Raw genomic sequence first — 22,278 nt, forward strand, 5'->3', positions numbered from 1 at the left:
GGGGGGGGGGGGGGGGGGGGGGGGGGGAGACACGAACAATTGAACACTACCTAAAAGCTCAAGAGAGGTTTATTTTATTAGGTTCTTAATAAATATCTTGCAGATTTCCTGCAGGAAATACAGCAGATCACATGTAGAATAGTTTGATACTGATGTCAACGGCACCAGCATATGAAATCTATTAGGGGCGAAGCCACAGCAGGGCGATCGGCTGTGCAGAAAGAAAAGCTGCGCGGCACCAAGGCGAGCGTGGGGAGGGGGGGGCAGGGGGGGGATCTCACGGCCCTTCCAAATTCTTCGAGAGGTAAAAAAGTCAGCCAAGACACAGGGAGAGAGAGAGAGAGAGAGAGAGAGGCAGAGAGAGAGAAAAAAAAATCCCACATCCTGCTTTGGGCTGCCAGCAATCTGAAGTGCCCAGAGATTAATTCTTTGTCTGGCCTGGAAATGTGACTTTAAAGAAGGGGGGAACGGAGGGGGGGGGCTGGGGAAGGTTGGGGGCTGGCACCGCGCCACTAACTCTTCCACCCCCAGCCATGTTTCAATGTAGACAGCAGTAAACCCCAGCAGACAGCAGCTCCACGCACTGCCAGCGACTCACAGCCCCGGCAGCTGCAAGGCCTCTTGCTCAGCAAAGGCAGATGGGCCCAGAGTGCTGGGCGGCTTCCGCTCTGCTGGCGGGGCGGGGGGGGGCGGGGGCTGGCCGGCCTGCCTGCACGCTCAAGGCCCCCCCCTCCTTGCACTGCCCCCCCTCCAGGACATCCCTGCCAGGAGGCACCTTTGCTGACCAACCTGCAGCGCTGGACAGGCCGAAAAGGCAGTGAAGAAGCCTTGAGGAGGAGGGGGAGGTTGGAAGCCATCCCTCTCTAAGTCCGGACACGACCGAGACCCACCGTTGACGGGGGGGTGAGAGGAGGGGAGGGGTGAACCCAGACCCGAAGAGACGAGCCCTGGGGGTCCAGCGGGGGCAACGGAGGCCAACCGACTAGGTTCGACGCTCGGTGCAGGCTTTTCCTGAGTCTGACCTGGAAGGACCGGAGGAGGTCGGGGTTTGGAAGTCCCCAGGCTCATCTTGCCCCCCCCCCCCGAGCTCAGCCCAGCCTGCTCTGTGCAGCCCCTTCACAGGGGCGACCCCATGGGGGGCCGTGTGCATCTCAGAGAGAATTGTGGGGTCTTTCCTTTCGGCTTCATAAAGTCATTGGGAGGGTTGAACCCCCTGTTCAGCTCTCTCTGCCCCGGCTGCTGAATTCCTGTCCCCCCCCCCCCGGCGGGGATGGGGTGGGTGGGGGTGTAGCCAGGGAGGACAGCCCACCCGGCTCCCTTTCCTCCAAAGGCAGAGGCTGGCGATATGGAGGGCAGCCGAGACCCCCAAGCCACGTAGGCAGCCCCCAGGCTCTGGACGCCCTGGGTCCACCAGCAGAGCCAAGACCCCTCCAGACCCCCTCCTCTGACTGCGGCAACCCTCGTGCTGGCTCTCAGGGCAAGGAGGGGGGCTTCCCTGACCGCCTCCTCCTCCTGTGCTCCCCGAGTTGCCCTCTTCTACCACTCTCCCTGTCAAGGCAAGAGGGGCTCAAGAGAAACAGAGGCCACCCCCCACAGCCGTGGCGCTTAGGCTCATATGCCCCCCCTCCACAGCACTGAATGGCGCTCTCTGGGCGGTTTAAAGAGAAAGCGTTATTTGCATCCCAACCATCTGGGTCCTCGTTTTACCGACCTGGGAAGGACGGAAGGCTGAGTCAATTGTGAGCCGGCCAGGATCGAACTCCTGGCTGTGGATTGCAGAGTCTGCCTGCCACGCTTCAGGGTAACCCCTGTGCCCCCGGGGCTCCTTATGCCAACTGGATGCTTCTTTAGGCAACGGTTCCGCCAGACCGGAAGTGCTGGGCCGGCCCGGAAGGGCTCCTTTGCACGTCCCATCACCCGTGGCACCTCTTCAATGTGGCTTGCTGGACAAGCCACAATGCTAAGCCGCGATCCAGTCAGCTTAGTGCACAGACCCACATCCCACGCACGGCCTCTCGCACTTTCCTTCCCGCCAGGCTGGCTGCCGGAAGGGGCTCCGGCCATCCTGCCAGCAGGCCCGGTGGGGCGAGAAGGAGGGGAGAAAGGCCCCCGGGGCTCCCCTCTGCCAAGCCCCCCCATCGGCTGCAGCTCGACGCCGTCTGGGGAGCTCCCGAGCCACAAAGCAGCTCCGCTTCGAAGGCATCTTGGCTTCTGGAGGGCAACGTCCTGGCACCTCCTCAAGATGAAGGGCTGGGCTTTGGCCAAGCAGCAGCAACTGGGGGGAGGGGAGGGAGGGCAAAGCTCCCAGGGAAGAGACGCAGGAGGGGGGCGGGGGGCTGTCGTCACAGCATCTGCCTCAAGACAGGGACTCACAAGCTCACAAGCCCCTCTTGTCCCCCCCATCCCAGGACTGCCCCGTGCCATCCATGCCCGGCCACAGACCCCTGGCTCTGAAGCATCGAAGTCCCCGGGAAGTGGTGGTGCCGCTGTGCTCCAGCATCCCCAGGAGCCCCCCAACTCTTGGGGTCAGTGGGAACATCCCCCCCCGTCCCCCTGGTCTCCCTGCTAGGAAGCCATCGCCCCCCATCCCGGCTGGAGCTGAAGGCGAGGATCCGCTGCCCGCAGCCTCCTCCTGCCCGAGGCCCTTTGCCACGTCCTTATTCAGCCAACCCACCAATTTGCAGGGAGTCCTCGACTTACGTCCACAACCGTGCCCAAAATTTCTGTTGCTAAGTTGCTCAGTGAATTTTGCCCCATTTACGACAGACGTTAAGTGGATCGCTGGAGTTAAGTTAGTAACACGGTTGTTAAGTGAATCTGGCTTCCCCCCCCCCCGTCGACTCTGCTCGTCAAAAAGTCGCAAAAGCGGATCAGGTCACCCCAGGACGCGGCGACCGTCATAAATACAAAACACCTGCCCAAGTGTCCTAATTTTGATCACGTGGCCAGGGGGATGCTGCCACGGTCGTAAGTGTGAAAAACGGTCACAAGTCACTTTTTTCAGTGCCATTCTAAGGTTGAACGGTCGCTAAAGGAACTGTTGTAAATTGAGGAATAGCTGCATACGGCTGCCCGTCCATCCCTTGACCCTTCCCTCTCCCTCCCTCCCTCTACTCCTCCAACTAGATTCCTGTCCTGGTGGTGGGGGTGGTGGGGTGGACTGGAAGACCTTCAAGGTCCCTTTCTGTGAAATCCCCCCCCCCCACTTTAAGGGCAGCACCCAGAACTGGATGCGGGATTCACGGAAATATTTCCTTCCTCTCCAAGCCGGCCACTCCCGGGCTCAGAAGGGGGGGGGGCAGCAAGTAAAATAAGCAGAACCGCCATTATTTCCCCCTGGCTGGGCTTTCGGCCTCTGTGGAGGCAGCCGAAACGTCCATTTGCATTTTTTCTGCAACCCCAACACACCGCGGGCACCAACTCGCTTTGCGATCAACCGGCTGGAAAAACTTTTTCAGAAATAGCACCCCTAAAAGTCAGATGGTGGTCTTCTTCCTCTTCCTCCTCCTCCTCCTCCCCCCTTCCCCTCCTCCTCTCTCCAGCCCTGCACTAAATCAAGCCTGGGGCTATTTTTATTGGGGTGATGCCAGACCGAAGATGGGGATCTAGAGAGCCCCCCCTTAGCCCCCCATGTGCATCCTGGCAGGGGAACCCCAAGCAGAAAGACGCCATCACCCAGGTATCACTTCAAGCCTGTTGGGGTTTTCATTCAAAAGAGGGGCAGGGGACCCCCCCCCAGGAGTGCAGCGTGAATTTGGTCTCTGCACTGCCTCAAAGGGAAGGGGGGGGTCCTTTCCAGGAAGTCAGAGTTCTGCCAAGGCTGCACTGGGAGCCACACGAGCTGGAGGGGCCACATAGGGTCTAAAGGGCAGAGGAACATGGGCGGGGGCACCCACAGGTCCTGGCCTGGGGGGCTTTTAGCATTAGCAGTGCAGGGGATCCCCGCCTTGAAAACCTGCCCCCTTGGCTGGCCAGGCCCCCCGAGGTCCCGACACATCTGGGCAAGACCTGGGAAGGGGGGGCTCGCACCCAAGGAGCCCCCAAGAACTGCAGCCCTGCGGAAGAGCAGCAAGGGGCCCGACCTCCCGCCCCTTTGGGGGTGACCTCTCCCTCAGCCCGGGAGGCCCCAGAAGCCCGGAAGGGAGATCCACAGCTCCGTCTGGGGAAAGATCTAGAAGACCCGGGGGTGAGCCGGGCTGGGGGAGGGGAGGGGGAGGAGAGGCAGCCCCCGTGGTGGCCCATAAACTCATCTTCCCGTGATTCACAGAAACCATAATCCAATAACGCCCTAAAACAGAACAGTGTGCCTGATATGGGTTTGATTCGCGCAATTATAAAACAAATTATTAAAGTGAGGAGGGGGAAGGCGGGGGGGGGAGAAAAAGCCCCCAGAGTCCAGATTGGAATAAATTGGGTGCAGATGGGTGGGGGAGGGGGGCGCCTGCTCCCCTCCCCGAGATGCCCTGCCGCAGCAGCCCGGCTTCAATTAGCGCGCTCGCACACCAGAACGAGACGCCCCACTTCCCCCCCAAATTATCCCCCCCAAAGGAACATTCTCCACGCATTTGTGGTCGGAAGACAGGGACCCCCCCCCTCTCCCCCTCGGCGGGCCAACGCTCCCCCTGCCCAGATTTCACCAGGCTGCTCTCGCAGAGGGGGGGGGTCAGGGCTGTCTACCCCTCCGTGGGGACTTGCAAGGGCACCCAGGAACCCCCTCCTCTGGGCAGCTGCCCCGGCCCCTCTGGCGGATGCCCACCAAGGCAAGAGGCTGCTGCAGGAGGAGCCGGAGGCCCAGCACGGGGCGAGCCCCCCCCCAACCTCTAGCGGGTCTCCGGGAAGAGGGAGCCCCCCCCTCCAGGGCCAGATGGGGCCTTGGGGTCTCCCGGCAGAGGATCTGCTGCCCACAGGGACAGCTTTCAGACTAACAGAGTGGGAAGGGACCTCGGAGGTCTTCTAGTCCAACCCCCTGCTCAAGCAGGAGACCCTATCCCAGTCTGGGCAAAATGGCTGCCCAATCTCTTCTTAAAAAGCCTCCAGCGATGGAGCACCCACAACCTCTGGAGGCAATTTCCGTTCCCCTGGTTAATTGTTCTCACTTGTCAGGAACTTTCTCCTTCATTCCAGTTCGCTCCTCTCCTTGGTTAGTTTCCATCCGTGGGCTTCTTCTCCGGCCCTCTGGTGCGCTGGGGAATGGCTTGACCCCCCCCTCCCTCTTCTGTGGGGCAGCCCCTCAAATACCGGAAGGCTGCTATCGTGTCTTCCTTTTCGTTACACCAAATATACACAATTTCTGGAACCGCTTCAGGCTGGCCTCATCCACCTTGGGAGCCATTTGGCACGCGAGAAGGAACGGGCACCGAGGGGACCCCAACCGGCCAGCATGAGGGGGGGGTCTTCTGGAACGCCGCCCACGCTGGAGGGGGGTCTTCTGGAAGCACAAGGAGCCCTGCCTGCCAAGCCTCCCCCTCCCCCCCCGTAGGTGAAAAGGCCCCTACCTTTGGGCTGGGAGTTGTGCACGGCGAACATGTTGATGGCCATGAGTTGCAGGAGGCGGCTGCTCCCGATGGGTGGGGGGCTGTGCTCCAGCAGGGCCTGGAAGGCGGTCAGGACTTCCGCTGCGACCGCCGGGAAGGTCTCCATCCTGAAGGAGGGCAGAAGGGCAGGGTGAGCGAGAGGTAGGCAGATGCCGGGGCCCTCCAGAGGCCAGCTATCCTGGCCCCATCTAAAGCAAGGGGTGTGTGGGGTGGGGCGTTTCCCAGCCCACTGCAGAGAGAAGCTAAGACGTTCCTAGTAAGGTGAGGAGGGGGCTGGGCTCCTGCTGCTCTCCTGGGCTGCCTGAGCCCCTTCCCCTTCTCGCTGGGCCTGGGGCCCACCTCAAGCCCTGCCTGCAGGCCTGGGCCACTCCGGGGGCGAGATAACCCTGCAGCCACTACAGGCCGGACCGACTGAGGGGACCAGCCAGGCAGAATTTAAGCACAGCCTGCCCCCCACCCCCCCGCCCAGTCACCTCTGCCACTTTTCCTTCTGGGGGCCTCTGCAAGGAGACGGGGCGGTGGAGGCAGCAGTGCCAGCCTCGCTCCCCCCCCTCAGTTTGGCGCAGGGCAACCAGGCCTCTGCCCTGGGCAGCAGGGGGGGGGCGCTTCTGGGTGGCACTGGGATTTCATGGGGCCTGCCAGGTTAGGCCTTTGCCATCCTAGCTGCCCTCCACACCAGAGTCCTTGATCCTCCATGCCCAGGGGTAGGCAACCTTGGCTATTTTATGACTGGTGGACTTCAGCTCCCAGAATTCCTGAGCCAGCATGGGGGAACTATGGCCCCTTTCATGACTCGTGGACTTCAACTCCCAGAATTCCTGAGCCAGCCTGGCTCAGCTTGGAAACCTCTCCCTTTCCCTTCAGCATGGCTGGCTCAGGAATTCTGGGAGTTGAAGTCCACCAGTCATAAAAGAGCCAAGGTGGCCTACCCTGTCCATGCCCCAACTGGGCCCAAGAGGGGGGTGGGCACTGAAGACCCCGACCGAGTTCTGCTGTGGCTTATTTATTTCTAGATTTAAAACATGAACGGTGCAGGGAGTCCTCAGCTTACGACCACAACGGAGCCCAACATTTCCGTGGCTAAGCAAGGCAGTTGTGAAGTGGGTTTTGTCCCATTTTACGACTTCCTTTGCCACGGCTGTTAAGTGAATCGCTGCTGCTGCTGCTGTTAAGCGAGTCACACGGCTGTTAAGCGAATCTGGTTCCCCCCCGCTGACTTTGCTGGTCAGAAAGCCGCGAAAGGGGATCGCGCGCCTGCAACCGTCGTAAATACGAGACAGCTGTCGACCGGATTTTAATCGCACGGCCCCGGGGACGCTGCGACTGTCTTAAGTGTGGAAAAAAAAACGGTCACGTCACTTTTTCCAGTACCCTCGTAACTTTGAACGGTCACTAAGGGAACGGCTGTAAGCCGAGGACTGCCTGCAGTACAGCTGCCCGTGGCATCACCAACCCTTGGCAGGGGCCGGGCCACGCCTGAAGGGAGTAGAACCGGTGGGGAGGAGCTGCCAGCCCGTCTGACCGAAGGGAAGGAAGCGAAGGGCCCAGATGGCCTTCACCTGAAGCTTTTAAGAGACTCCCCATCCTCTGACAAAAATAAACTCCTTTTTAAGGCCAAGACATCTGTTCCAGAGGACTGGAAAATACCAGCGTAACTTCAATTTTAAGAAAGGGAGGGGAGGAGGGAGGGTTATGTCAGCTCCATCAGCTTGACACCCCAGCTGAGAAGAAGGCCAGGGAACCACAATCCAAGATGGAGACCGGTGCACTGTGCTGTGGAAATGGGGGTGGGGGCTTCCCTGAAGAGATGCTCCCCCCCCTCTGGTCCTTTCGAGGGGTCAAGAGGGACCCCTCCAGCCAGCCACAGGTGCTCGGACCGTCAGACCCTCCCGGTGACGGCCGCGGAGCAAAGGAGACGGGCCGGAGGCAGGAAGCAGAGGAAGGGGGCAGCCTGGGGGGGGGCTCTCCAAAGCGGAGGCCCCTCGGTTTGGGACCTGGCCTTCGAAGCCGAGACTGACCGGGGTGAGAGGGCCAAGCTTGCTCAGGACCCCAACCTGTCGCAGGGACTAAACCGAAAAGGGAATCTCTGCCCCCAAAGCAGCCAGTGGGGCCCAGGGTGAGAAACCCCCATGTCCAGCCCCACACGAAAGGGGGGGGGTCCGGACAGGCAGCGACGGGGTCTTGGAATCGGGGTGGATCCCTTTTCCAGGAACTGCGCTGGTTTTTGAAAAAAAGCAAGGGCCCTTTGAGAGTGATAAGGAAGTTGCTGCTGCTGCTGCTGCGGTGGCAGTTGTGTGTTTATGTTTTATTTCTGGGGAAACCAAGTTTAGAACTGGGTGGATTTGAAGGGGGAGGTTGTGGTGCTGCAAATGGTGCAGAAAGGGGCAATCCAGAGGATGGGGGGGGGGCTCAAGCAGAGGAGACGGGGGCAAAGGGGTGCCGGGAGACGTATCTGCTCCTTTCCTCCCCAGCTCTTCCTTTTAGTTATAATCTGTATTTTCACCGTGATTTTATTGTGATTTTATACACTGGTATACTGTATATAGTTATGACTTTATTTTTGATGTTGTAAGTTGCCCAGAATCGCCTTTCAGTGAGATGGGGGGGAGGATGGTGCAAGCAAATTTAATAAACAATAAGAATAAAGTCACTCGATTGCAAAAGGCAGCTTTCCGTGAAACGGCTGACCTCCTCCGAAGAGACCTCTGACCCCATCCAGCCAGCCCATCTGCCCATCCCGGGGTCCCTGGGAAGGGCTCGGGAGGTGGACAGAAAGGCCAAAGCCAGCCTGAACATCTGGCTGACTGTGCAGTGAACCGAAATAAAAAAATAAACAAAACCAGGCAGAAGAGGGAGAAGGTGGGAAGGACTCTTCGGAGCTGAATGGGGGAGCCCCAGGACTGGGGGAAGGAAGGACCCATTGATGCAGCGCATGGCAAAAGCGGCCCCCAAAAAGTTTCAGAGAGAGAGAGAGAGGAGAGAGGGAAGAGAGAGAGGGAAGAGGGAGAGAGGGAGGAAGGAGGGAGAGAGGGAGAGGGAGAGAGGGGAGAGGGAGGAGAGAGAGGAGGGAGGGAGAGAGGGAGAGGGGAGAGGGAGGAGAGAGAGGGGGAGAGGGAGGAAAGAGAGAAGGGAGAGAGGGAGGAGAGAGAAGGGAGAGAGGGAGGAGAGAGAGGGAGGAGGGAGGGAGGAGAGGGAGAGAGGGGAGAGGGAGGAGAGAGAGAGAGGGAGAGGGAGGAGAGAGATGGCACGGAGAGTGGGGCTGCCAGCGGTTGCCAGCTGCTGAGGTCCACCATCTGGGCTTCAGTCCCCAGGAGCAACAGAGGCACAGGGGTTCTTGCCTCTCCCCCCCCATGCCTGTCAGCATCACAGAAACTCTGGGGAGAGGGGCACCATGGGATGAGGCGCTCCTGACCAGCTCCCCACACAAAAGGGGCGGGCAATGGGGAATCTAGGGGGCCCTGAGGCTGAGGTGCTGAAGGGTGGTAGGCTCAGGAACAGCCCAGGCCCAGCACTGAGCAGAAGGGGGCCGCCAGCAGTCGCCACCGTGCTCATAAATCCACTTGGAGGGGAGAAAGTGGGGCACTTGCCGTCTCCCTGGCTTGGGACCCACAAGCAGGGGGGCCACGCTGCTGAGAGAGAGAGCCAGAGGGGGCTCAGGAGAGCCCTGACCGCTGCCCAAGCAGGAGGAAGAGTGTCCAATCTTGTGAACTTTAAGACCTGTGGACTTCAACTCCCAGAATTCCCCAGCCAGCTTTGCTGGCTGGGGAATTCTGGGAGTTGAAGTCCACAGGTCTTCAAGTTCCAAGGTTGGACACCCCTGGCCTAGGGCCTCCCGCTTGAGCAGGGGGTCGGACTAGAAGACCTCCAAGGTCCCTCCCGGCTCCGTCCTACAAGAGGGGTTTTGCTCTGAGCCTCCCCCAGGCAGAGTGCCCAGCCAGCTTCAGGCGCAGAGCCCGCCCCCTCCCTCCTCTCCCCCCAGCCCCCCCCGCAGCGGAGGAGGAGGAGGAGGAGGCGGCCGGTCATTCGCATCCCACCCTGTGCCCTCCGTTCCGTTCCAAACGCCAGCCCAGCTGCTCCCGGGACTGGATTCCAGAAGGGCTGGTAATGGAGGCGAAACAAAACAAACATCCTGCAGCCTTACCCAATCTTGGTAAACAGCTTCCCATGAGCCTGGAGAAAACGCAGGACGAACCTTTTGTTCAGCTGGATGGGAAAAGAGAGAGAGAGAGAGAGAGAGAAAAGGGGGGGGGGACACGATGAAGAAGATGAGAAAACAATCCAGGCCCCCTCCCTCCCTCCCTCTTCCTGCGAAGAACGCCCAGCAGCCTCCCAGAGTGGCCGGAGAACCTGGCCAGGGCCGAGGGGGGGGGGTGGCTACGGCAGATGGGAACCCAGCGGCCGTGCCTGGCCTCCAGCCCCCCCCCCCCGGGCCTTCGGAGGGCCCCTGCCAGACAGCTGCAGAGGAGGGCGGCGGTGCCAGGGCCCCCCCTGCTGGCGGCCGGGGGCTTTGCAACTGCCGCTGGACACAAGCCCGGATCATCGCGTGTGTGTGTGTGTGTGTGTGTGATGTGATGCAAGCAGGGACGCTCTGCCCAGGCAGTGCCCGCCTCCCCAGCTGCCACTGTAGGCATGCCAACCTGCCAGGAAGGGACCTTTGAGGTCTTCTAGTCCAACCGAGTGGGACAACTCGCCGCGGTTCAAAATGCAGCCTTGCAATTCAAGTGTTTAAAATAATTTTTTTTAAAAAAATGATTTTAAGTTTTGTCATTCCCATTTCATTCTGTCCCTTCTTTTACATCCTTTCTTTAATGATTCTGTTCCACCGACAATGGTTGGAAACTGACCAAAGAGAGAAGCAACCTGGAATTAAGGAGAAAGTTCCTAACAGTTGGCCAGTGGAACAGCTTGCCACCAGGAACCTTGGAGGTCTTCTAGTCCATCCCCCTGCTCAAGCAGGAGGACCTACGCCATCTCAGACAAGTGACTGTCCAGTCTCTTCTTAAAAACCTCCAGGGTTTTTAAGAAGAGACTGGACAGTCACTTGTCTGAGATGGCGTAGGTCCTCCTGCTTGAGCAGGGGGCTGGACTAGAAGACCTCCAAGGTCCCTTCCAACTCTATTTCTATTCTATTTCTATTCTAATTCTAATTAATTCCATTCCATCCCATTGATATTAGCGTAACTCTCGTCCTGCTGCCAGTTGTTCCCCAATGATTTGGCCGTAGCAAGTTGGCCACGCCAAGCTGGCCAGCTGGAGATGCCCAAGGCCCCAGCTCCAGCCCCTGCTCAAGTAGGAAACCCCAAGCAGGCATCCTCAGGACGAGTCCCCCTCCCCTCGCTTCGCTAACCCTAACCCTTCGCTGACCCGGGCCTCCCCGTCCGACCCTCAAAGAACGGGGCCCTCCTTGTGGGGGGCTGGGGGGTGGTGGATCAGAAGCAGAATCAAGGTACTGCCAGTTCCGCTGCCGATCTCTCCGGTCCCACCTGTGGGCCGGCCCCAGAAACTGGCCCCCCTTCCCGAGACCGGCGACGTCACTGAAGGCCTGTGGAGGTTCTCCATCCTCCAGGCCTCACGGCTGCCCCAAAGGTGCTTTTTCCCCCAAAAGGCAGCTGGACTTTTTTTGTTTTCTTTGAAAAGGTTTCACTTCCCATCTGAGAAGCTTCTTCAGTTCTTTAGGACTTCAGAAGCGAAACGTTTCCAAAGAAAAACGACGAGGGGGGCCAGATGCCTTTTGGAAAAGCTGCATTTCCCAAACATCTCGGGAGGCAGAGAGCATCCTGCCGGGGGGTGGGCGCTGAGCCCGAGGGTCCCCAGTGCGAGGCCCGGCCCCATTCCCCTCAGCCCCCCCTCCTGCAGACTAGGCCTGGGAAGGCAGCAGTTCACGTCCACCCCACCCCACAGGGGTGTGTGTGTGTGTGTGTGTGTGTGTGTGTGTGTGTGTGTGTGTGTGTGAGGGAGCTGCACCTGTGGAGCACAACAGCCCGAGAGACACAAAAGCAGGCCGCAGCCGCTCTCCCCTCCTGACCCCGGGGCCGGCTGCAGAGCTGCGCCAGCCCAGCTGAGCCGAGAGCGCCTGCCGGGGCCGCTCTGCAGATGACTCAGCCCTTGCGTGACTCACCTGCCAGGCCGGCGCTGGGAACCTCCGGGGCTCGCTGCCCACAAGAGGAAGCGGCACCGGCCCACGGGCGCGTCTGCAAAGCCGGCTGCGGCAGCCCAGCTCCTTTGAGCCCTGCAGAGCTGCCCCCCCCCCCCGTGCGTGCCCGGGCCCTTCCCCCCCTGCCCTTGCCGTGACCTCGTGCGGAAGACCCCCGCAGCCTCTGCTCCAGGAAAGGATCCAAGGGGGGCCCCCCAAATAAACTGGGCTCCCCCTCAGGGAAGGCGGAGCAGCAGCTGCTGGCAGAAACAGCGGCCACAACAGAGGGGCCCGACCTGTCCGGCCCTCGGGAGACCCTCCAGGGAAGCCGGCCCAGGCAGAAGCCAGGGGGGTCCCGAGGGGCAGGGAGCCCCCCCAAAAGCCACCAGGACCAGGAGCGAAGGGGCAGGCTGGCAGGGAGAGGCCGGAAGCTTGTGCCCTTCCCCCATCCTGGGCACCGCTGCACGTGTGAATTGCAGCTCCCACGATTCCCCAGCTAGTGTGGAGCCAGTGGAGGATGCTGGGACTTGAAGTCCGCGGGCCCAGAGGTGGGCCCAGGGCGGGAAAGGCTGGTCTGTCGCCCCCAACGATGCTGCGGTGTCCCTGGGGAGGGGGTGAAGAAGGGCCAGGCAGGGGGCCTGAGTGCTGGAGCCCCCAGGAGGTGGCTGCTCCGGAGGGGGGGGGTAGGGGGCCGGGGGAGGCCGTTCCAAGGCTCACACGGCTCCTCGGAAGCCCGCAAGGGGGGGGTCTCTCTCCTTTCCACTCCTCCCCTCAGCGACCGTCACTCCTCCGAAGCCAGACGGGGCCACGAAAGGCAACCTCCACAAGCAGAATGGGGGGAGGGGGGGAGATGAGAATGTGGCTCCAGTGGGGTCTGTGGGCACCGGACGACCCTCTGCACGAGACCCAGAGCCCGGCTGTTCCCATGCTGACAGCTGAACCACCTTGAGAGGGGAAACTCCCAGACCACGTAAAATCATGAGTGAGTGCCGTCAGGGGTCAGGAGGAGGCCAGGGGAAGCTTCTAGTCCTCATGAAAGTGTGGGAAGGTGTAATCTGGGGGCCCGTGTGTGTGTGTGGAAGGGAGAGACTATTGGGCAAGGCTGCCCTGTCATCTCCCCCGGAAAATGAACTGGCTCTGGATGGGCCTTGCCCCAAGCATAACCCCCCACCCCCCGTAGCACCTCCACCCCACCCCCACCCCAAACAGTGACAAGCCTTCCTTGCCATGCCTGGAAACCCTCCGTGGGAGCCTCACTGGGCCTTGTGAGTGACAGCGGAAGGTCACACGGGGGTAGGAGGGGGGCGGGGGGGCGACGGCTCTCCGACCCCCCCACGTCCTCTTCCCTGAGACCGGACGCACCCCCCCCCTGAAGGGACTGTCGGGAAGGCAAGGGTCGGTCCCGAGGTCGTCCCGTAACGCACGGCACACAGTGCAGGGGTCGGCCCCCCCCCACGGGCATGTGGTTTCTGCCTCTAGCCCCCCCTCGCAGGCTGGCACCCGCGGCTTCCTCCTTTCGGAAACTCACAGCTGGAAACTGAAACAGCGCAAGTCAAAATAAAGCTACGGGGCGGTTTTGGTGACCCAGGTCAAGTCGGCTCCCAGGGGAACTGGCACGCAGCCGCTCTGGGGAGGGGGGGGCAGCCTCCTCCAGCCCTGGCAGGGCTTCCGGGGACACCCAGGGGTGCCTGGCCTGCTCCCCTAGCTCAGAGCCCCCCCCTCATCTCAGCAAAGAATCAGCCCCACGTGCAGAGAAGCTTCCTCTTGGGCTTGGATCTTGGGGGGGGGAAGATTACTCCAGTGGGACCCACAAGCTTCCACCAATTCCCCCAACCATCCTGGGGCCTCCCCTTCTTCACGCCGCCCCATTTGCAACACCCCCTACTCAGCAAAGATGAGAGCAGCAAACCTGGGAGATGATGCATGGACGGGTGCTCACTAACCATGGTTTGTTGACTAAGCCACCAAGGGCCGGGCTCCCCCAACTTTCTCAGATTATCCCGGAAGTGGGCAGCCGTGTGCCATTTTGAGGGATGTTGCAGGGCCCCCCAAGGGTGGGGTTTTTTTAATATACACACTAAGCTTTTTAAGCAGGGGCGTCCGAGCGTGGCCACTCAAAGGCCTGCGGCCAGGGGAAGCCGGCTGGGGAATTCTGGGAGTCAAAGTCCGCAGGCCTTCAAGTAGCCAAGCCTGGACAGCCCTGCTTTAAACTTTCAAGATGTCAAAACTGTTGTGCCACGGTATAGGGCAGGGGTAATTTTATGACTCATGGACTTCAACTCCCAGAATTCCTGAGCCAGCATGGGGGAACTGTGGTTCCTTCATGACTCGGGGACTTTAACTCCCAGAATTCCTCAGCCAGCATGGGGGAACTGTGGCCCCCTTGTGACTGGTGGACTTCAACTCCCAGAATTCCTGAGCCAGCATGGCTCAGCTTGGAAACCTCTCCCTTTCCCCTCAGCATGGCTGGCTCAGAAATTCTGGGAGTTGAAGTACACCAGTCATAAAAGAGCCAAGGTTGCCCACCCCTGGTATAGAGTTTCCTGCCTGAGCAGGGGGTTGGACTAGATGACCTCCAAGGTCCCTTCCAACTTTATCATCATCATCATCATCATCATCATCATCATCATCATCATCATCATCATCATCATCATCATATCTTACAACTATTTTCAAGAAAGGCTACTTATTTCAATTATTGCATTTTCAAAGTTTTCACCCCCCCCGACCTTGCAGCCCAGAGCATCCCTCCCCAGGCAGAGGCCGGCCGGCCAGCTTTTGGCACAGGAGGGGCAGGGCCTGCCAGAGTGGCACCCAGGCAGGGCTGGCAAGGAGGCCCCCCACCACCACTACCTTCTACCCAGCCCACTCCCCCAACCCAAAGCCTGGGCTTCCCCCCATAGCAAGCCGAGCAGCGCCCCCTTGTGGCCGCACAGAGCGCCGCACCCCCTCCAGGGCTCACCTCGCTGGGGCTGAGGCCGCCCAGGCCGCTGTCCTGCCCGGAGTCCCGGCTGGACTCGTGGCCCTGGCCGGAGCGCGGGTGAGAGGGGTGGATCCAGAGCTCCAGGCGGGTGGCATCGTCTCCGGAGGGCCGGAAGGCCGCCTTCCTGCTTCGCTGGCTGCCCTGGCCCCGGGGGCTCTTCTGCTCCAGCTGCTCTGCCTGCGGGGGAAGGGGGGAGAGGGCCATGAGGAGCTGGTGGGGGGGGCCGGGTGGGCCGGGCCGGCCGCCCCGCTTACCGACCTTGCGCTTGGTCTCCTCGAAGAGGCTGGTCAAGCTCTCCTTGGCCGTCAGGATGGGGTTGCTGGCGGCCAGGCTACGCATGTAGTAGTAGACGGCGTCCAGCTTCCTCCTCTGCGGGGACAGAGAGAGACGGGCGGACGGCGTCAGAGGGGGGACAGCCAGACATGACTCCCCCCCTCCCCGATGCAGCGATGGGACGACGGTCAAGCAGAGGCAGTCCTCAACTTACAACAGTTTGTTTAGCGACCATTTGAAGTTACAGCAGCACTGAAAAAAGGGACTTGTGACTGTTTCTCAGACTTACGACCGTTTCAGCTTCCCCCCCCCGGTCACGTGGTTAACGCTCGGATCTCTGACAAGTGGGTCATACATGTGACGGTCGCAGCCTCCAGGCGTCTCACGCCATCCCCTTTTGCAACCTTCTTACCAGCAAAGTCAGCGGGGGAAGCCGGATTCACTTAACGACCGTATGACTAATTTAACAAGGGCAGTGATTCACTTAACAGGAAGTGGGAGGAAGAGCCCTAAGAGGCTTTTAGGAAGAGGCTGGGCAGCCCCTTGTCTGAGACGGTACGGGTCCTCCTACTCAAGCAGGGGGCTGGACTAGAAGACCTCCAAGGTCCCTATTCTGTTCTAAAATGGGGCAAAACCCGCTTAACCAATGTCTCACTTAGCAACATAAATTTTGGGCTCAACTGTGGTCGTAAGTCGAGGACTACCTGTACCCTGAGTCGGGGCCTGAGCCCCCTCCCGCCACCCCGCCTGCTGGAGGGAAAGGACCGGCTCTGGCCGAGCCCCCCTGGCAGGTGCTGAAAGGGGACCCCCCCACCCCCACCCCCACCCCGACACAGCAGGCCCTGGCCTGGGACCCAAAGGCAGCCTGGCACCGATGGCCCTGGCCTCCGTGGGGAGCCTGCTGCCCCCCCAGCCTCCCGCCAGTCCCGCCTCCCCCCGTGGGCCGGCTGAAGAGGGCCGTGGCCGGAGGAGGGCGGGGCGCGCAGAGCCGGGCCGGAGCCTCCCTCTCACCGTGTAGACGGCCAGGAGGGCCAGCTGGTTGTACGGGCGGCCGTTCTTGGGGGCCACGTGCTGGGCCTTCAGGTACCAGCTGGGGAGAGAGAAGAGGGCCAGTGAGCGGATGGCAGGAGCCGCAGAAGAGCCGGGTCGGGGGGGGGGCACGCTCAGCGCAGGCACTGCTGGAGCCCCCCGAGGAGGGAGGGAGGGAGGGAGGGGGTAACGAGAGGGTCCGTCCTTTCCTCAGCCCCAGGGGCTGCCCGAGGCTTGGGCTCTACCCGCTGGCTCCCCTCAGGGGCAGGAGGGCTTCCCAAGGCCCCAGTCCTTGGCCCCCAGGCACCCCTCCCGGAGGACTCTGACCTGGGAAGAGCCCCCGACAGGCGCTGGCAGGGTGCCCCCTCCCTCCCTCCCTCCCTGTGCCCTTTGCCCAGAGGGGCCCTCAAGGCCTTCCTCCTGCTGGCCGCTCTAGGGGTCAATGCTAGGGACAGGCTAAGACAGAAGCCAAGCAGGACACAGGGGGCCTTTGCCCCCAACGCGCCTCTGACCGGGGCTTGGCCCTTCCCTAAGGCAGCAGGGTTAGGTTCTGGGGTTGTTGGGGGGGGTGTGAGGTGGCCCCAGCATTTGCCTGCCTCTGCCAGTTGTTGCACTCACGGGGATTCGGCCGTATCTCGGCACGGTTGCCCCTTTTGCCACGGCTGGCCAGCTCCAGCCCCGGCTCTGGCCCCCTATAGCCAGGCTGCCACTGACCGCTCAGGCCCGGCTCCTGGCAGGGACCAAGGCCAGAGGGTGGGTGCCTTTGCTTGCCTAGAGCTGCCACACCTGGCTAGGCCCCACTTCCCCTCCCCTCCTGCTCCCCCCCACATGCCCCCCAGCTCTTCTAGGTGAAGGGGTGGGTGGGTGGGTGGGGTGAGCGAGCCTGGAAAAGCATCCTGGGGCCCAATGAGCCGGGTGGCTGTGGAAGCTGGAGGGGGGGAGTTCATGCCATCCTCTTGGCAGGTGGTGGTGGTGGGAGAGCAACGGAGAGGCCCCCCCCTCTAGGGTTCCACTTTTACGTCCCTTTGGGGGGGGGAACGAGCCGAGACCAGGCTGGGAAGGGGGAGCATTTCTGCCCAGCTGCAGCAGTTTCAAGCCCTGCTCAGTGCAAAGGGGAGGGGTCTCTCCCACTCGGGACGGGGGGCTCCCTACGGAGACCCTGGCACCAGGGCAGAGGCAGCAGCTCAGGTGTGGGCGTCAGGCGCCGCGAAGGTGCCTACAGGTGAGCTTTGTTTAACGGCCGTTCCAAAGAAAGCGACGTAGCGATCCGTCCTCAGCCCGCCGTGCCCCTCACGGACCCCACCCCGCTGCCCCCTGGCCTACCTGCGTGCCTTCCCGTAGTTGGCCGTGTCGCTGCCTTGTTCGCGGTACCTGCAGATGTCGCCCTGGCATATCAGGCTCCGCTGGGCGCTGATGAGGGCGTACTTCACCTGGGGAGGGGAGCGCAGGGAGGCGGCTGGAGAGGGGGCGGCCGGAGACCCCCCTCCCTGCCCCTTCTCAGGGCAAGGCCAGGCCTGTCACCCCGGAGGGCGAGGGGCTGCCCTAGCAGGCGTAGGCCACCTCGGCTCTTTTATGACTCATGGACTTCAACTCCCAGAATTCCTGAGTCAGCTTTGCTGACTCAGGAATTCTGGGAGTTGAAGTCCATGAGTCATAAAAGAGCCGAGGTGGCCTACCCCTTGCCCTAAGGGAAAGCTCCTCAGCGCTCCCAGAGTCTGGCCCTGGCCACCGTGGGATCCTCAGGGGTGCCCCGAACCTTATTTATTTTATTTATTTATTTGATTTGTATCCCGCCCTTCTCCTTACCGGACTCAGGGCGGCTGACAGCCTTATAAAACCAATATTACAATAAATACCAATTTAAAACCAGATTAAAAGGAAATATTTGCTCCCCCCCGAACCACCTGCTGCCCCCCCCGCTCCGCCTCACCGTCTTCCGCAGGGGCTTGGTGCGAACCGCCATGCTGTCCATGTAGTCCTCCAGCTTGAACTGGTAGGTGGCCTGCAGCTTCTGCAGCAAGCCGTCGAAGAAGACAGTGCCCTGGGGGGGAGAGAAAGCAGCAGTCACGGAAGGACAGAGGTGAGAAGGGACCTTGGAGGTCCTCTAGTCCAACCCCCTGCTCGAGCAGGAGACGCTCCAGCAATCGGGACAAACGGCTGTCCAGTCTCTTCTTGAAGACCTCCAGCGATGGAGCACCCAGGACTTCTGGTGGCCAGCTGTTCCATTGGTTAATTGTCCTCACTGCCAGGAAGTTTCTCCTGAGTTCCAGGTTGCTCTGTCCTTGAGCAGAGGGCGAGGGCAACAGGCAGGAGCCTTGGGGGGAGGGGGAAAAGCCCACCCCCCCGTGGATAAGGGGGGAGAGCTTCAGATCCACCAAACAGTTTCCCCTAACACCCCCCCCCCCACGAACAGGACAGCAAGAGGCCTGACAGGAGGGCAAGAGCTTCCTAGTCCAGTGATGGCGAACCTTTTAGAGACCGAGTGCCCAAACTGCAACCCAAAACCCACTTATTTATCACCGGGTGCCGGGTGGGTGTGGCGCATTGGGTGGGCGTGGCTGTGGTGGTCATGGCAGACTGGGTGGGTGTGGTCAAGGTGGGTGTGATCACCTCGATGTTGCTCGTGGGGAGGGACGCCTGTGGGGGCCGGGCAGGGTTGGGGGAGATCCAGGGGGTCTCTGCCAGGTGGGGCGGTGGGCAGGAGGCTCGTCCTGCGGGGTGAGGCGAGGCAAGGCGAGGCAGGGCGGGGGTGCCATTGTCGCAGGGCAAGGCGAGGCAGGGGCCGGGGCGGCTGCTACCTGACACCATCGGCCCCCGCACACAGAAGCCAGCAAATGCATGGGGGCCGACAGTGTCTGTCAGCAGCCACAGCCTGCCGGCCCGTTGACTGGCACACTCTGGGGCTCCGCAGCCCGCCTCCAGCAGTTCAGAGAAGCCGCCTCTGAGCTGGACGGCCGGCCGACAGCTGAGGAGGCGATGCAGTGGGTCGTGCCCGGGAAAAGGAGAGCATGTGAGGCCAGGAGGGATGGGATGGGGGGGGGGAGGGAAACCATCCGTGCTGGGATGCCTCCGGCCACGTGGGACCTCGGCGAGTTAGCGGGCGGCTGGTTGAAGAGGGACGGTTGCCATCTTCAGGGCATGGTGTGCGTGCCCACAGAGAGGGCTCTGAGTGCCGCCTCTGGCACGCGTCCCATAGGCTCGCCACCACTGTCCTAGGTCTCCCTGGGTCCTCCTGGGGACGTATCGCCCGGGCTCCCTTCACAGGACCCTGCAGAGCTTTGGGCTGGAAGACCCCCAAAAGACCCCAGGCACCAATGGCACCAATGCAGCAGCCCCTCCTTGCCCTGCTCGAAAGAGCTCCGGAGAAATAGTGGGAAAAGGGGCAAGGCCCAAGCCGGCCCTCCCCAGTGCCCACGGACATTCATCACGCAAATGGGGGACAGATGGAAGTGGCCGGAGGGGGGGGGCGGGGAGGGGAGGAGGACGTTCTTCTGGCTGGGCCTGAGGGTGGACACCCCTTCCTCCCCACTTAAGGAGGCGGGGGCCTTCCTCCAAACGGCTCAGCTGACCTTTGGCCTTTGAACCTCAAAGGGTGCCAGGCCAGCTGCTGCGGCTGCCCTGATCCAGCCCTGAAAATGTCTGCAGATTTTCTGCTTCAGGTTTTGGTTACAGATGGACTCCCTTCCCAGGCAGATCTGCAGCCCTGGGGAGCCCTCCGATCTGCCTCTTGGGCCAGCCGCCCCACACGCAGCCCTCGGCTTACGACCACGACCGGGGTCAAAAGCTCTGTTGCTAAGCAAGGCAGTTGTTGAGTGTCACGGCTGACTTTATCACCTTTTGGCCCTGCTGGCTAAGCGAAGCAGGACAGGTGTAAAAGGAAAAGCAAATATTTTAATCTCTTATTGCTGTATTTTTGCTGCTTATTTCATTGTCTTATTTCAGGGGTGGGCAACTTTGGCTCTTTTATGACTGGTGGACTTCAACTCCCAGAATTCCTGAGCCAGCCATGCTGAGGGGAAAGGGGGAGGTTTCCAAGCCGAGCCAGGCTGGCTGAGGAATTCTGGGAGTTGAAGTCCACAAGTCACGAAGGAGGTCATAGTTCCCCACCCCTGGTCTATTTTATTGCTTCGTTGTTTTGCTACTGTTATCTTCTTTTCGTTTCGTTTTTATTGTTGTAAGCCACCCGGGGGAGCCCCAGGGCGAGGTAGGCGGCAAATAATTTTAATAAATAAATGAATAAATGAAATAGAACAAAACAGTAAAATAAACATAAATGAAATAAAATAAAATACAATAATAAGAAACACATAAAAATACAATAATGAAAAATAATAATAAAAAAAAGAAATCCAGCTTTCCCAACGGACTTGCCTTGCCGGAAGCCGGCTGGGAAGTTGGCAGGCGGGGGTCTCGTGACCCGGGGGACGTGGCAACCATCCTGAACATGTGCCACCTTTTTCCGTAGGCCACCTAGAGTCCCCGTGTGTAGGTAACATGAATTTTCAAAAATAAATAAATAAAACGCCGGCTGCCCAGCATCCAAATTCTGACCATGTGACTGTGGAGATGCTGCAACCGTCATAAGTGTGAGGACTGCCTATAAGTCACTTTCTTCAGCTTTGCTCTAACTCCGATCGGTGGCTAAAGGGACGGTCGTGAGCCGAGGACTGCCTGCACACTGTCCCCTTCGGCTGGGATAGGGAAAGGAAGGGAGCCGCGTTCTTTCCAAGGAAGAGCCGCCTCCTGGAATCTAGAGTCAGAAGAGAGCTGGAAGGGACCTCGGAGGTCTTCTAGTCCAGCCCCTCTGCTCAAGCCAGGAGGCCCTACACCAGTGGCCTCCATCCTTTGGGGCACCAGGGACCAGGTCTGTGGACGGAGGTTATTCTGTGGACCGGAGAGGGCCTGGTTTCACGTGCTGCCTGGGCTTTGCTTGTGTCAACGCTGCAAATACTGTATATTCTTGCTTTGACAATATGCAGAACTGTCTGGTATTTTTATAGTTAAACCAGGCAACAGGGAAAAAGGGAGGAGTATAAGGATAGCCCGGGAGAAAGAAACCCGAAGTAAATCACATCTTCCAAGTTGATTGGAAGATGTGAACCATGACCCCAAAATAAGGGGGTGGGAAATGCTTAGAATGTATATGCGTAACGGAAGAGAAGCCAGACTTAAGCATTTCCACCATGCTGTACTGACGTCTCTGTAACCTTAATAAATGCTTTTAGGAAAAAATATGCCTGAAAGTCCTTTTAACTGTTTCGTTAATCAGACACATGACAGCTTGCTTGTGAGGCCCAGTTGCTGGCATGCCACAGCCTGGTACCAGTCCGTGGAACTGGGGGTTGGAGACCCCTGCCCTACACCATTCCAGACAGAGGATTGTCCAGCCTCTGATATGAAGCACCCACTGATATGGTGACCTCTGGAGGGAAGAGGTCCTCGCGTTCCACCGGCTGTCCCAGAAGGGCAGCTGCCTTCCGGCCCCCACCCCTCCCGCCTTCCGGCCCACCCGCCCGGGGCGCCCCGAGACCCCCACGGCCTCACCTCGTCCAGGATCTGGAGCAGCTTTCCGCGGATCTCCTGGGCGCTCTCCCCGCCCGCCGGGTCCTTGAGCAGCTGCCGGAACTTCTCGATCACCTGGTAGAAGGCGTTCTTCCAGAGCAGCTGGTCCACGTTCTGCGCATCGGCCACTTCGATGTCGGTCAGCAGGCAGAGCTCGTACAGCTGCAGCATCTCCGCCCTGCAACGGGACGCCCGTCACCCGCCGGTCAGCCGGGGCTTTGGTGCCGCTCCCCCCCCCAACTCCCACCAAGGGGACGCCAGGCAGCTCACGTCAAAAAACAAAAAACACCCCATCGTATATATAAGGTAGTCCTCGACTTATACGACAGTTCGTTTAGCGACCGTTAGAAGCTACAGGACTTTTTTCAGGCGACATTGGATCCAGACACGGATGGATTTTTAAAAAACATGTTATCAGGGGCTTTTCTCGGATGGGACGACCACAGAACGGCGCCTCGTTTCTGGACGGTGCCACATTAACCTGGACCAGTTTAGGCTGCCGTCTGCGGCTTGAGTCCAGCCAGCCCAGCCTGACGCCCCGCAACTCCCTGGTTGACCACACACGTTCCCTGACTTACAACGGTTCATTTAGTGACTTCAAATTACAACAGCCCTGGAAAAAGGGACTTTCGACCACCTTTCATACTTACAACTGTTGAAACGTCCTCAGCCACGTAATGAAACTTTGGCTGCTTGGCAACTGGCCTCTGTCTGTCTGCCTCTCTCTCTCTCTCTCTCTCTCTCTCTCTCTCTCTCTCTCTCTC

The 22,278-nt window shown here is 60.2% G+C and overlaps 1 protein-coding gene across 1 annotated transcript in view; it reads right to left on the reverse strand.

The window, feature by feature from the left end:
* SMG6 (SMG6 nonsense mediated mRNA decay factor) overlaps positions 1–22,278 on the reverse strand; it is a 68,809-nt gene that overhangs the window by 43,809 nt on the left and 2,722 nt on the right. The window contains exons 3-10 of the mRNA XM_015825547.1: positions 21,497–21,692; positions 17,883–17,993; positions 17,276–17,382; positions 15,935–16,013; positions 14,909–15,019; positions 14,630–14,827; positions 9,676–9,737; positions 5,496–5,641 (exon numbers count right to left, since the gene is read on the reverse strand). Coding sequence (XP_015681033.1) covers positions 5,496–5,641; positions 9,676–9,737; positions 14,630–14,827; positions 14,909–15,019; positions 15,935–16,013; positions 17,276–17,382; positions 17,883–17,993; positions 21,497–21,692 — 1,010 coding nt within the window. The remainder of the gene's footprint in view (positions 1–5,495; positions 5,642–9,675; positions 9,738–14,629; positions 14,828–14,908; positions 15,020–15,934; positions 16,014–17,275; positions 17,383–17,882; positions 17,994–21,496; positions 21,693–22,278) is intronic.

Source organism: Protobothrops mucrosquamatus, unplaced genomic scaffold (genome assembly GCF_001527695.2).
Source record: "Protobothrops mucrosquamatus isolate PMUCROS unplaced genomic scaffold, P.Mucros_1.0 scaffold2682, whole genome shotgun sequence".
Lineage (NCBI taxonomy): Eukaryota > Metazoa > Chordata > Lepidosauria > Squamata > Viperidae > Protobothrops > Protobothrops mucrosquamatus.